The following is a 13,349-nucleotide window of genomic DNA, read 5'->3' as shown; positions in this document are numbered from 1 at the left end:
TTTTGTATGTATACCCAGAAGTGTAATCAGGTAATGAATTTTATTAGTGGGAAAGTTAATAGTCATTACTATAGGTTAAGAATCGCAGGAGTCAGACAGGTGATGCAGAAATGAAATGGCCAAGTGCTCGGCCCTTCTAACGCGGTAGCTGCCCCTCAGCTTAGTGGATAGCTGCCAGGCAAAAGTGTGGGTCCAGGCTGGTGATCTTCCAAGGAGTCTAAAGAAACTGGATTTCTATATGAACCCTCCCATTTCTTAGAAGTGCTCAAGTAACTAAAAAGTGTGAAAATAATAAATACAGGAAGAAAGAAGAGAGGAACTTTTGTGTTTGTGACCTCCATGGAGAGATAGGAAAATGTGCCAGAATTAAAAGTATGAAGCTCTTGATGCTCCCTTGAGGTAATCTTGGAAGGTTTCCCAAACGTAGTGTTTGAACTAAATTCACAAGGATACATATGAAGCTGCTTTCCAGGTGGCATGGAGTTGTATGTTTGTGTCTGTTGTATAAAGTGTATAAAGGAGGGGGTGTTAGTAAGGGTAAAGAGAACATAAGCAGGGGCACAAAGCTGCAAAACATCCTTTTGGAGAGTTTTAAGAAGTTTGGAGAAGGTGTCTATGGAGGAACCATGATGAGAACACTGAAGAAGGGCACTCTATACCTGGTTAATACACCTAGTCTGTATCTTAGAGGTGTTAGGGAACACTGGGAGGTCATTCAGCAGAAGAGTGTTTAGATGTGATTTTTTTTTTGCTATAGACTCATTATTTTGTCCATTGTGTCAAGGATGGATTGGTAGGGAGTTAGGGAGACCGGTTGTACACAATGATCCAGGTTAAAAAAAAAAAGATGAGATTAAATGATATCAATGAGGGGACACTTTGGAGGTGCTTAAGAAATAAACATGACAAACTTCATGACTGATTAGATTGTGGCTTGGGAGTGGGGGGGATTGTTGCTGAGAGAAAGTGAAAACACAAAGATGACTTCCAGGCTTGAAGCAATGATGGGGCCATTCAGCAAAAAGAGAAAATCAAAACAGGAAGAAAAAAAGGTTTTGAAGGAAAGATAAATTCAGCTTTGGACATAGAGTTTATTTTGGTGGGAACATCCCACAGGCAGTTGGAACTGTGGGTCTGAAGTTCAGGGGAGACCATGGCTAGAGGTACACAGGCTTGGTGGGTGAGGCCCCCCAAGAAGAGAGCGTGGAGTGAAGAGATGAGGGCCAGGAAGCATTCACATGTGAAGAACATGCAACAGAACCAGAAGGGACCATCGGAGAGGCAGAAAGGAGCAGAGGGGAAGCCAAGGTGGGAAAGGAGTTTGGAGTAAGAGGAGACTAGAAGCACCTGGACCAAATAGGGTGAGGTCAGAACAGGTACAGCCACTCCCAGGTGACATGCCAGTGATGCGACTGGAGGCCTTGACCGGTATAGATTTTATGGTAGCTTTTCAACACAATTGTGACATGTAGTTCTAACTTTTCCCTTCTTTCTTTTCCTTTTAGGTTGTTTTGCCACCTCACCTAGAGAAGATCCGAGACAGACTGGCTGAAAATATACACGAGCTTTGGGGAATGAATAAAATAGAGCTTGGTTGGACTTTCGGCAAGGTATATGTATTATTAGTCAGGACTCTCCAGAGAAATAGAACCAACAGGACATATATATTATTTATTGTAAAGAATTGGATAATGCAGTTGTGAGAGCTGGCAAGCCTGATTTCTATAGGGCAGGCCAACAGACAAATTCTGGCAATGGTTTGTTGTTGCAGTCTTGAGTCTGAAATCCTTAGTGGAAGCTGGCAGGATAGAAATTCCAATGAAATATTAATGTTGAAGACTTGAGGCAGAAATTCTTCTGATTCCTGGAACCCTTAATGTTTACCCTAAGTCCTCCAACTGATCGGATGAAGTCCATTGCCAAGGGTAATCTCCTTTATTTAAAGTCAACAGATTGTAGGTCCTAATCCCATCCACAGAGTACCTCCATAGGACCACAACTGCAATTTAATATTTCTATAATTATGTTATGGCTACATCATCCCACCCCACCCACTTAGACTGTACACTTCATTACAGTGGGAACTTTGTCTCTCCAGGCTCACCAGTGAACTCCTAATGTCTAACTCAGTGCCTACCACATAGAAGACACTGAACAAATACCTATTGAATGAATGAGTTAAGGTCTAGATCTGTTCTGTCCACTATGACAGCCACTAGCCACACGTGGCCACTGAGCACTTGAAATTTGACTCATTTGAACTTAGATATGCTTTAAGAGTAAAATGCACACTGAATTTCAAAGACTTAGTATGAAAAAACAATGTAAAATAGCTCATAAATGTTATATTGATTATATGTTAAAATATTTTGGATAGTTGGGGTTAAATAAAATTCATTTTTGAAAGTAATTTCTGCTGTTGTGTGTGCTTTTTTAATGTGGCCACTAGAAAATTTAAAATTACAAATGTGGTTCACATATTTCTATTAGACTATGCTGATCCAAATTCAGTAGTCCTTTAAGTGTAGCTATTCTTTAGTAGCATTACATCAGTTTTGGAAGAGCAAGGGCATTGGCTACCACGTGTAAAATTGTTTGGGAAAGTATGTTCCGAATGCAGGCACTGAACTAAAAACAAACCACAGAGCACAAGCCATTGGTAACTTAGGGACTGTATTTTTCATTTACTAGACAGGAGACTGTCTATTTGCCTTTCAGCAAATAGCTGTCTTTGTCTTGCTGGTATGGATTGCCTGGGCTGTGTTTCAATATGTGCTCTTTTTTGTTTTTCAAGACGGTGCCAGCTGTCTAAACTTAAATTATATTATTTCTTATGCTGTCACCTAGATACGGGATGACAATAAAAGACAACACCCCTGTCTTGTGGAATTTTCAAAGCTCCCTGAAACTGAGAAGAATTATAACCTGCAAATGTCAACTGAAACCTTAAAGTGAGTGTTTAATTGAGTTGAATTTGGACTAAACAGTGAGGGGATGATTTAGTCCATTTTAACTAAACTGCAAAGGTATGTCTCTCACCTTGAAAATCTGACACATTCTGATAAATTAGAAGGGATGGTGATTATTCATCCCACAAAGGATTTTCACAGTGAATAACCAATCCACCATTATTATTTATTGTGTTTATTTTGTAGAGACCATCCACTATTTGCCAGGGCAGGGAAAAGGTAGGAGGCAGAAGAAAAAGAAGAGAAACAGAATCAACAGGCCATGTGCCTCTTACATTCAAGTTAAATCAAGAAAAGAAGGCATTTCATATCTAAAACCAATTCAAACTATGGTTTGAGTCACTAAAATTCGATTTTAAAACAACTTTCAGGGAAGCAGACGTGGCTCAACTGATAGAGCGTCCATCCACCATATGAAGGGTCCAGGGTTCGATCCCCAGGGCCTCCTGACCTGTGTGGTGAGCTGGCCCACACTCAGTGTTGCTGCCACAGGCAAGGAGTGCTGTGCCACACGGGGGCGTCCCCGCTTAGGGATCCCCCGTGTGCAAGGAGTGCACCCCGCAAAGGAGAGCCACCCTGTGTGAAAAAAGCACCACCTGCCCAGGAGTAGCACCACACACATGGAGAGCTGACACAGCAAGATGATGCAACAAAAAAGAGACAGAGTTTCCCAGTGCCGCAGGATAATGCAAGCAGACACAGAAGAACACACAGTGAATGGACACAAGAGCAGACAACGAGGGGGAAAGGGAGAGGAATAAATAAAATAAATCTAAAAAAAAAAAAAGCAACTTTCAGTTTCTCTATGATCCCACCTATAATTAACAGCCTAATTCAGACCCTAACTTTTCTGGCCCAAATTCTTTCTCCAGGTTGAATTCCTTTTGTGATTGTTGCCTGTTCCAGACAATAAGCTCTCTGCTTTGTATTTTTCTATTCCCTACTTGTCAGCGCAGAATATTTTAATACTGGGTTTTGTTGGTATAATAATGCTCAGTAATAGTGGCTTCTCTCATAGGCTCATAGAGGTGATGATTCAGTTATACCAAATGTCTCTCAAGGGTACAGCTTTGGTACCTCATAATGTCAAGTGCAACTTAAGGCACACAGGTTTGATTTTAGGATCCTATCTATTCCATGGAATCAGAGAAGCAGGATGCAATCCTCATGAGAATGTATAAGTTGGAAAATCTTTCCCAGAAGGGCTACTAATAAATGCCCTCATGTGTGTTCTTATGCGTGCTGTCGTCTAAACAAGGGATCGGCTAATGGTGTCCTACAGACCAACCTGGCCGGCTACCTGTTGTGAAGTTTTACTGGAACACAGCCAAGCTCATTGGTTATGAATTGTCTCTGGCTGCTTTCACTCTATGATGGCAAAGTTGAGTAGTTGTGACAGAAACCATACGACCCGCGAAGCCTAAAATACTTTCTGCCTGTCCCTGAGTAAAACTGTGTGCCGGTCCCTGGTCTAGACGAATGGCTGCCATCTCGCTCTCCTCTGATGGGGTTGGGGTGCTTGCCGTCCTCCTGCTCTTGACCTCAGTCCTATCCCTCTGTTCCACCACAGAACCCTTCTGGCCCTGGGGTGCCACATTGCGCACGTTAATCCTGCTGCCGAGGAGGATCTCAAGAAGGTCAAACTGCCCAAAAAGTAGGTGATCTTTTTAATGATTCAAGGCTTTAATGCTTCAGCCTGAACTTTCACACTGGAAGGGGGTGGGAGACCCATGTACAAGAGTGAAAAAAAAAAAAAAGGCCCCAGTTCGATACTCACTAGGACCAGTTCAGGGGGGCTCCGGTTACTTACACTGTGTGTAATAGAAGTATTTTGGAGTTTTCTCTTCCTGCTGCCTGGGCCTCATGTTACTATTCAGGTGATCCTGAGGCTGAAGGTGCAGAGCCCTCAAATGGGTGCACTGTCTTTGGTCCTGAAAATGCCACAGATAAGATTTCACTGCTTGGGCATCAGGCCAACCTAATACATCCTTTGTGGAAATAGATGTACCTGCCAAGATGTAATTTGGCCCCCTAAAGCTACATGTGTCCTACTCTCCTTCCCATATACATAGAGTCACATGCCCCCACACCTTCAGGTTCACTCAGACCCCTCTCTGGTACCACCTTGCTCAGCGCTCTCTCTCTTGTGCTCCATCCTTCACTGCACATTCATTCACACACCGGTGTAGTAATTACTTAGGAGCCCACAGCAATGCCGGCTTTATCTTTCCCTTCTTTCCTGTAACTCCCAGGCTGCCAAGTTCCACTCTCAAATGCAATCTTGGGTGCCGATGGAAGCACATCTGAGAGGCAGCAGCTGGAGTGGCAGACTGCTGGCCGAAGTCGCTTGGCCCTAGGGTCCAAGATTCCCAGTAGATTCTGCCCAGGATCGGAGGTTTTAAGTCCTACCATAGATCCTACATCTCTTGCCACTCAGAGGTCCTGGGGAAATGAGCCATGGTCTAAGAATCATCACTTTGGTCTTGCTCTGAGTCCAAGACTCAGTGACCATGGGCACCTCTGGAAGCACACTGCCTGTGGCTCTCGTCAGCAGAGGCTGAGTATCTGCTGCTCTCCTGAGAATCATTCCACAGCATGCCCCAGTCTTCTCCACTCACATGATACTTGTCCCTAAACTCACACCTCTCCAAATTATCTATCAAATTAAAGGCATTTGAGGCTGTGATGCCTGGCCTGGGCAGCTAGTCACTAAGGTCGTGCAAGCTCACAAGCGCTCTGATGTCATGATGGGATTTTTTAATTCCAAAAATAAAGCTTTAGCTTTCTAAAACTGAGTGATTCTTCTACACTGATTTATAAAAAACCATCCAGCTCCAGGCTCACCAGCTCAAAGTCCTGTCCTTGCCAATTGGTTATAACTTCTTTGGTGGGCTGAAGAAGCTCCTGGTAAAGTTGCAGCCCTCTAAATATACTTGTTTGTCTGGCACATAAATCGTTTTCTTGAAGATAAGCATGGATTTATACTGTCCACCCATACTCTCCAACAGTCTCCCTTGAAATCTGGGTCACACGTTAACAAGAAAGATGGTAGATTAGGGACTTTATGTGTGGACTTGAAATAGAGCTGAATTATCCATTCTGTTCAAAGTTGGAACCTATGACTATAGCCTCATTTATACAACATTCTTACAATGTGCTATTGGTCTAAAATCTATCACTGGGGAGTCGTACAGATCAGTTCAAAATATGTATTTTTCCATTTACTTATAGCTACATGATGTCTAATGGCTATAAGCCAGCCCCTTTGGATTTATCTGATGTGAAGCTATTACCACCTCAAGAAATTTTAGTGGATAAGCTTGCAGAGAATGCACATAATGTTTGGGCAAAGGACAGAATAAAACAAGGATGGACCTATGGCATTCAGCAGGTGAGAAATGCTGCATCAGGCATGCTGGAAAAGTTAGGAAATGTGATCATCCATCAAAATGCCATTTTGTTAAGGTGGGTATTAGAGTGGAAGATGGAGGTTGCCCTTTTACTCTGTCTCTCACACCTCAGTACCTTCATAGAATCATGGGACTAAACAGAATTTGTAATGGTCTCATTGGCATTGACTCTAGGCACAATTCCAATTTTACAGAGAGGGTAGACTTACCTTTACCTTTATTAGTCTGATTTGTTCATCACATGTATTAACCTTCATATTGTTCTCACTACCTATGTTTTATCCTCTGTCATCTTTCTTACATGGTGGAGTTGTGCTTTTGTACCAAAAGCTAATGTAAAGCTTACACAAATCAGCATCACGGGTTGGCAGTGTTTCTGGGATGGTCCTAAATATACCAGTGAGGGTGAAAAGAAGGGGAAGCTGGCTTGGGGTAAAACAGCCCCTTTACTTCAGTCCATCAGGCCAAGGATTACAGAGTAGGATTCTTGGCTTGAGCAAGAGGCCTCCTGGAAGCCAGAGCACAAAAAGGATTTGGGCAGGGTCAGGTGCCTAAAACATCTGATGCACCTCTTTCTTTGAAAAGCTTCCCTCATGTCTGTGATCACCAGTGGGAGGTTTAGTATCAGGGAAGTTTAGGTGTATGTATGCCTATATGTTAGTTCATACCTTAGCCTCCAAACTTGCATGTGTCTGGAAGCCAAGAAAACTGTAACTATGGAGACCATGGCTGGTGGGGTGAGGGTTAAAGGACCATATTGTACATATCAGTTTATGGTGACTTATCACTGTTATTGCCATTATTGTCCTGGTCTCCCCTAAGGAACTGAGAAGGCTTTATCATGAATGTGTGCCCAGTGCCATTAAATGGACTCACCCTGGCTCTGCCACCTTTTCTGATGTTTTACTAAGAAGACCTGTTAAGAGGCTGTTGTGAAAAGGCAATAACAATTTAAGTCATGCCATGATCTTCCATAGGGGAATAGTAATGCAAATCCCCATCTGCCTTGCCTTGGGAAAGGAGGTCTCCAACCAATTTTGTGACAATTCATTTTATTCACAGGCTGGTGTTATTAAAATAGGTTTATTTTAATGCTAGCTTTGAACATTAGTAAGAATTTTCCATTTATACTCATTTGATCCTGAAGAAAAATAGCAAATATGTACACTGCTAAATATCAAGTCACTGGGGACAGACTTAATAGACTGGTATGAGCCAGCCAGGAAGCTAGAACTGGTGCTGGGGAATATGTGAGTGGAACAAGCTATTTGTAAAGTTAAAATATATTTTTTCAGCACTTCTTTTCTCTGGCTTTACATAGGATTTGAAGAACAAAAGAAATCCCCGTCTGGTGCCCTATACATTACTGGATGAGCGTACCAAGAAGTCAAACAGGGACAGTCTTCGTGAAGCTGTTCGAACATTTGTTGGTTATGGGTATAACATTGAGCCATCAGACCAAGAACTAGGTAATGAGCTGAGACTGTTCATTCTGGTCCCAGTCCCAATTTATGTCTGGGACTACTAACTTTAAATTGGTCTAACTTGTACTGTTTGAAATACTGCCAATAATGATAAGTACTAAAAGAATAAATGATTTATTAAAAATAAAAGGGGACCATGTTGGATATAAAACCTTGTCCCATTGATAGGTGTTTCTATGGTGAGCATTTCTGTGATCCACCCCACAGGAATTAAGTTATCCTCAGGGTAACTGAACCTTTTTGGAAATACCTGATCCCAAAACCAGGACACGTTTATTATTTTCCAAGCATGTGAATATTGTCTTACTTTTGGACCAGGTAAACAATTCTCCAAATAAAATTCTAGCATTGATTTAAATGACCAACTTACAACTGATGAATGTGCCATTTTTATCCTATAATCTAGGAGGTATCATAGGCCACTGAAACAGTTTTATAGAGTGGTTAAGGGGATGGCTTTGGAGTGAGATACACCTGGTTTCAAATCCTTGCTCCTCAATTTATTGGATATGTCACCTTTGTTCAAGTGCTGTAACAAGTGATTTAACTCTCTGAGCCTCAGTTTCCTTCTCTTTTAAAAAGAAACAATGTTACTGACCTCAGAGTGTTGTTACAAGGTGGTTACATCTAAAAGATCTACTACAAAGTAATCCCTCAGCAAGTGATAGCTTGTATTGTTATGATGGTAAGAGGATGATGATGAATGTTATATTATGAACACATGCTATATTAGATGGTGGGAAAGATATGGTCAGTCTGTGTTGTCAAGCTTCATTCTTTGGAGGAATGCCACCTAATCGTTTAAGGTCTCTGTTCTCTCTTTCCCTTTACTCCCCTTCCTTCTCACAATAGCTGACCCAACTGTGGAGAAAGTCAGTATAGACAAGATCCGATTTTTCCGGGTGGAGCGGTCTTATGCAGTGAGATCTGGAAAGTGGTATTTTGAGTTTGAGGTGGTGACCGGAGGAGACATGCGGGTCGGCTGGGCCAGGCCAGGCTGCCGGCCGGACATTGAGCTGGGGGCCGATGACCAAGCCTTTGTGTTTGAAGGCAGCAGGGTGAGTCTGGATAGTGTCTACACATCTTCAGACCAAGTCTTTTCTTCTCCAGGCATTTCTCAGGAAGCTAGCAGTGTGTGGAGTGTCTGGAGCTCTGGTTTCAAAAGTGAGTGGCCACCACCACTGGCTAATTTAGATCATTGAATGAATACCTTCTCATGGCTGTTATTTTACTCTGGTGAATGGGAGGACTCTACAGACGAGTGCTGTTGAAAGTCATCTCCATATCTTCTCTTGCCTCTGAGCCCATTGCCTCCATGCCAGAGGAGGTTCATAGAACAACATAGAGCCAACAGGTTGGGAAATCCTACCAATTTGCCCTAGAGCAGGGGTCCTTAACCTTTTTTGTTCCATGGATCCCTTTGCCAGTCAGGTGAAGACCATGGGCCCCTTATTAAGTCCACACTATACTGTAAATATATCACACCCACACCAACACATCCCCACAAGAATAATGGGGTTTTTTTAAATTCCAATTCAAGCTCATGGCCCCCTGGTTAAGAACCCCTACCCTAGAAGGAATCCTGTTTGTTTTCATGGCAGACTAGGAATCAGAAGACTTGGGCCACCTTTTCTGATGAGCCTTATATGTCTCAGTTTCATTCATCTGTAAAACAAACCAGTTCTCTCTGTGAATCATCACTGGTGGAGAAGTAAGTGTCCTATAGAAATGATGTACCACCTCCAGTTAGGAAAAATTGCTCATGTGGTCATTTCTCCAGTTGCAAGGGAGTTTTCAGGATTTCTATATTTCTAAGCCCTAGGACCTTGCTTTCTAGGGCCAGCGCTGGCATCAAGGGAGTGGGTATTTTGGACGTACCTGGCAGCCAGGAGACGTGGTTGGATGTATGATTAACCTGGATGATGCTTCGATGATCTTCACACTGAATGGGGAGTTGCTGATCACTAGCAAAGGCTCTGAACTGGCCTTCGCTGACTACGAGATTGAGAATGGTAAATCTACCACCTTCCCTGCATCCAAAATCCATGAGGCTGAAGGAAAATCCAGAAAGAGCTGGATGAGCTGTTCTACCTCCTTATTTAAGACTATTTCCCTTTGCGTATCTGAAACTCTAGTAGTGAAGACTAGCCCTTCTAGTATGATTTAGAAGAATCAAGACAGACAATAGCGGTAGTTCATGCATGCAGCATAAATATAAATTCTCACCTTCTAGATTGATTAACCAAGAGTCTCTCCTCTAATTCCCTGCCCTGCACCTTAGCATTTTAAAGTTCTCCAGGTTTCCTAGCATTACAAAGGAAATACTAATTATACGTGGACTAATGTCCTTGGCAGAAAAGAAAATCAGTGAATTAAAGAATTATCCTTTGTTCTGATTTGAATAATCAGTCTCCATATTTGTGTAATTAAATTTGATGCTTTGATCAGAAACATTGAAACACAAAACTGTGACTTAGCTGTTCCCTTGAAAGAAATATAATTTATTTTGCAATTACTTACAATTGTGAGATCCAAGCACAGTTGCACTTATGAATGGCCATGACTGGACTGCAAGCAGGGCAGTGCTTTCTGCTACACAAAGGAGCAATTTGTGTTTATGATTTCCTGTTTACATAACTTCATAGGTCCACAAGTTTGTTGGCATGTGGAGGAAAGAGTTCTAGACTCATCTACAAACTGAGTCTGTAAGGAGGAGATAAGAATCTTGTACTACTTGCAGAGTTATGAGAGCTTTGCAAAATCCAAAGCCTTGCTGCTCTAAGTGTGGCCCACTTGGTAGAAATACAGACTCTCAGGCCTCACACCAGAACTGCTGAATCTGACTGCCTTTTAACAAGATCCTCTGGTGATTTAATTTGTATGCACTGTAAAGTTTGAGAAGAAGTGGTCAAAAGCATGTACAAATGCAAAGGAGTAGCCATATTAAATAAGCTGAAAACATGAAAAGGTGAATAATAATGCAAAGCAGTAAGTTATAAATTGCAAATGACTAATATGGAATGGAAATTCTACAAGAATGGGATATGAGCTAGATGTCAAATAAATAACTCAAGATGTCCACTGGCTATGGAGAGGGGCACTCCAGTTAGGGGTATTACTGGACTAATTGTGTGGAATTGGGAAACTGTAGGATAGGCTGGAACTGTTTGGCTGGAAGATTTGTGGGGGGAATTTATGGGAAAAGACACTAAAAGATAGATTAGGTATAGATTATAGACTCTGATATCAGGTCTACACCCATTCATTCGAGAAACTTTTATTGTCTACTCTGGGTCAAGTGCCTTTGGACTTCACCCTTTAGGAAATGGACTCTGGTTAAGGGTTTGAGCAGAGGAATGCTTTAAAGGAGAGGAATGTTTTAGGATAACTGTGATTTGACCTTCAGAGAAACAAAGTCTGTTAGGAAGCTGTGTTATAATAGAATTGCTTTGCAATACGTTCATAATTATACTTCAGTATCGTATCACACTTTAATAACACAGGCTAAATCATTGGAAAGCTCCTACAGTTCTGTGATGGCTTTAGGAATTGGTGGAAGGGACAGTTGAAAGGAAATCAGTATGCCATTCTTTGATAACAATAGCTCAAAGGCCCAGATAACCATATAGTATCCCTCTACTCTTTGCATAAAGTAGAAAGAGGCAACAGTTCTTGCCCTTAGCTGTTAAGAAAAGCATCTGTTGAAAATAAAACATTTGATGCTTTGCAGCACCCCCATAAAGTAAACTCCCCTATGTGATTGTGGTGTTCTTGTTGCTAGCTGGCCAGCCCTAATTGCGGCCTTTACCCAGTGGGGGTTGTTGTGCGTTGGAGAAGTGTTTTGCCCTTGGGGAAGAGAAATGAGAGTACACATTACAATTCATGGCTAGTTTTCCCCCCTGGATTATGTATAAATTCTTATCTCTAACCTCTCTGCATCTTAGACAATAGACTGTCACCTGCCTCATTAGAATTTGTTCTAATCCCTGTTCCCTACCCTGCTCCCTGGCCTGGACCATTGCAGCCCTCCATGTTGTCTCATCTGGAAGCTCAGAAGCCTCGAAGGTGAAACCTTTGCTTTTAGCCTTCCCTTTTATTCCATTTATAGGAAAGACAGTTGAAATCCTGAACATCCCGTTAGACCTTCAGAATTCAACAGCCAGGTGCTGTCCTCTCGTGCTGCCCCTCTGCTGGGCACACCCCTGAGGGACGGCCTGCCCCCGCTCCAGCTTTGGGGTCTGCTGGGACAATCTTCCAGGCTCTTTCTGCCCTTTGGTTCGGGGTTCGCCAGAGCCCCAACTCTGCTGGCAGTTCTTCCTCAGTAGGCAGCAGATGAAACTTATTTGCAAGAAGCATCTCTGCCATCTGCACACAGAGACATTGGTATGCAGGAACCCTCTGCCACGGGTGGTGTGCTTCGCAAAGTGGCTACCGCTGGGGAGCTTGGCCTTTTGTTTCCTGTGTTTTCTACCAGGCTGGTGAATGCCTCAGTGTGGCCCATCTTCATGAGGCTTAGCAGAAAATTAGAATTAAGGAGTAAAAACACATGCTGCTGGATTGAGACTCTCAAAAACTCCCCAGAAATCGTATGGGGACAATTGTCCAACCACTTCTCTCAGAGATCTCTGCTTTTCCATCTGCAGTGCTGGTCGTGATTCTCTCTCATGGCTTTATTCATGGCTTTGAAATGGATTGAAAGTAGACCCATTGTTTGATCTATTGAACCATTGATTCTAGAGAAAACTGGTTTCTTGCCAAGCTCCTGAGGTATAGAAATGTGACATCCCTGCTTTTCTTCTTCCTGATCATAAAACCAGTTATGAGACTTTGGGCTACAAAACTCATCAGAACCTGGGCCCTTCGACAAAATTTAAATGCATGTGTTCTTGTTATTCCTTTCCTGGGACAAGTTTTCTGTTTATGTACATCTTGGTTTAGGACAATGCCATTTGTAAATTTTCTCCTCAACCCTCTTCAAAGATGTTGGCATAATTGCATGTCTTAGGCTGCATGTAGAGAGAAGGGTATTACTCTTCCCCTTTACTTTTCTTTCTTCTGAGTTTTCCAATCTCATTAGAATCTACCAGCTGAGTTGTGTGCCAAAGTGCAAATCCTTGATTACAAGGGCCACTGCTCACCATAGTGCCATGCAGCCTTCCTGAAGGGAAGGCATGTGTACAGGTAGCCCTTTTCCTCCAAGAGCCCTGATAGCTTTATGCCATGGGTCTCTGTTTGCCTGATCCGGAGGCAAACCCATCAACTACATGGCACTTGGGAAAATCATTTGAAAAAGTAAAGGAAGACTTTGTCATTAAGCGAGTCAGTATAGGTAAGAATTAGAAGATAGGCCACCTGGCTTTGACCCACTGCTCCTTAAGCAGTTCACTGTGACAGGCCTTGAGCAGGTCACTCACCTTTCTAAGCCTTGATTTCCTCATCTGTAAAATGGACATAATAGTGAAATAGCCCTAAACCTGGCACTTCGC

The 13,349-nt window shown here is 42.5% G+C and overlaps 1 protein-coding gene across 3 annotated transcripts in view; it reads left to right on the top strand.

Annotated features, from left to right (window-relative positions):
- The window catches only part of RYR3 (ryanodine receptor 3), a 506,364-nt gene that overhangs the window by 296,292 nt on the left and 196,723 nt on the right, over positions 1 to 13,349 (top strand). For all 3 annotated transcript variants that reach the window (XM_071214091.1, XM_058293854.2, XM_071214090.1), the window contains exons 21-27: positions 1,506 to 1,610; positions 2,848 to 2,951; positions 4,540 to 4,623; positions 6,201 to 6,360; positions 7,701 to 7,848; positions 8,716 to 8,921; positions 9,701 to 9,875. In XM_071214091.1, coding sequence (XP_071070192.1) covers positions 1,506 to 1,610; positions 2,848 to 2,951; positions 4,540 to 4,623; positions 6,201 to 6,360; positions 7,701 to 7,848; positions 8,716 to 8,921; positions 9,701 to 9,875 — 982 coding nt within the window. The remainder of the gene's footprint in view (positions 1 to 1,505; positions 1,611 to 2,847; positions 2,952 to 4,539; positions 4,624 to 6,200; positions 6,361 to 7,700; positions 7,849 to 8,715; positions 8,922 to 9,700; positions 9,876 to 13,349) is intronic.

Source organism: Dasypus novemcinctus, chromosome 3 (assembly GCF_030445035.2).
Source record: "Dasypus novemcinctus isolate mDasNov1 chromosome 3, mDasNov1.1.hap2, whole genome shotgun sequence".
NCBI lineage: Eukaryota > Metazoa > Chordata > Mammalia > Cingulata > Dasypodidae > Dasypus > Dasypus novemcinctus.
Note: the sequence above shows the minus strand (reverse complement) of the source record. Positions and strands in the feature narration are given on the sequence as shown.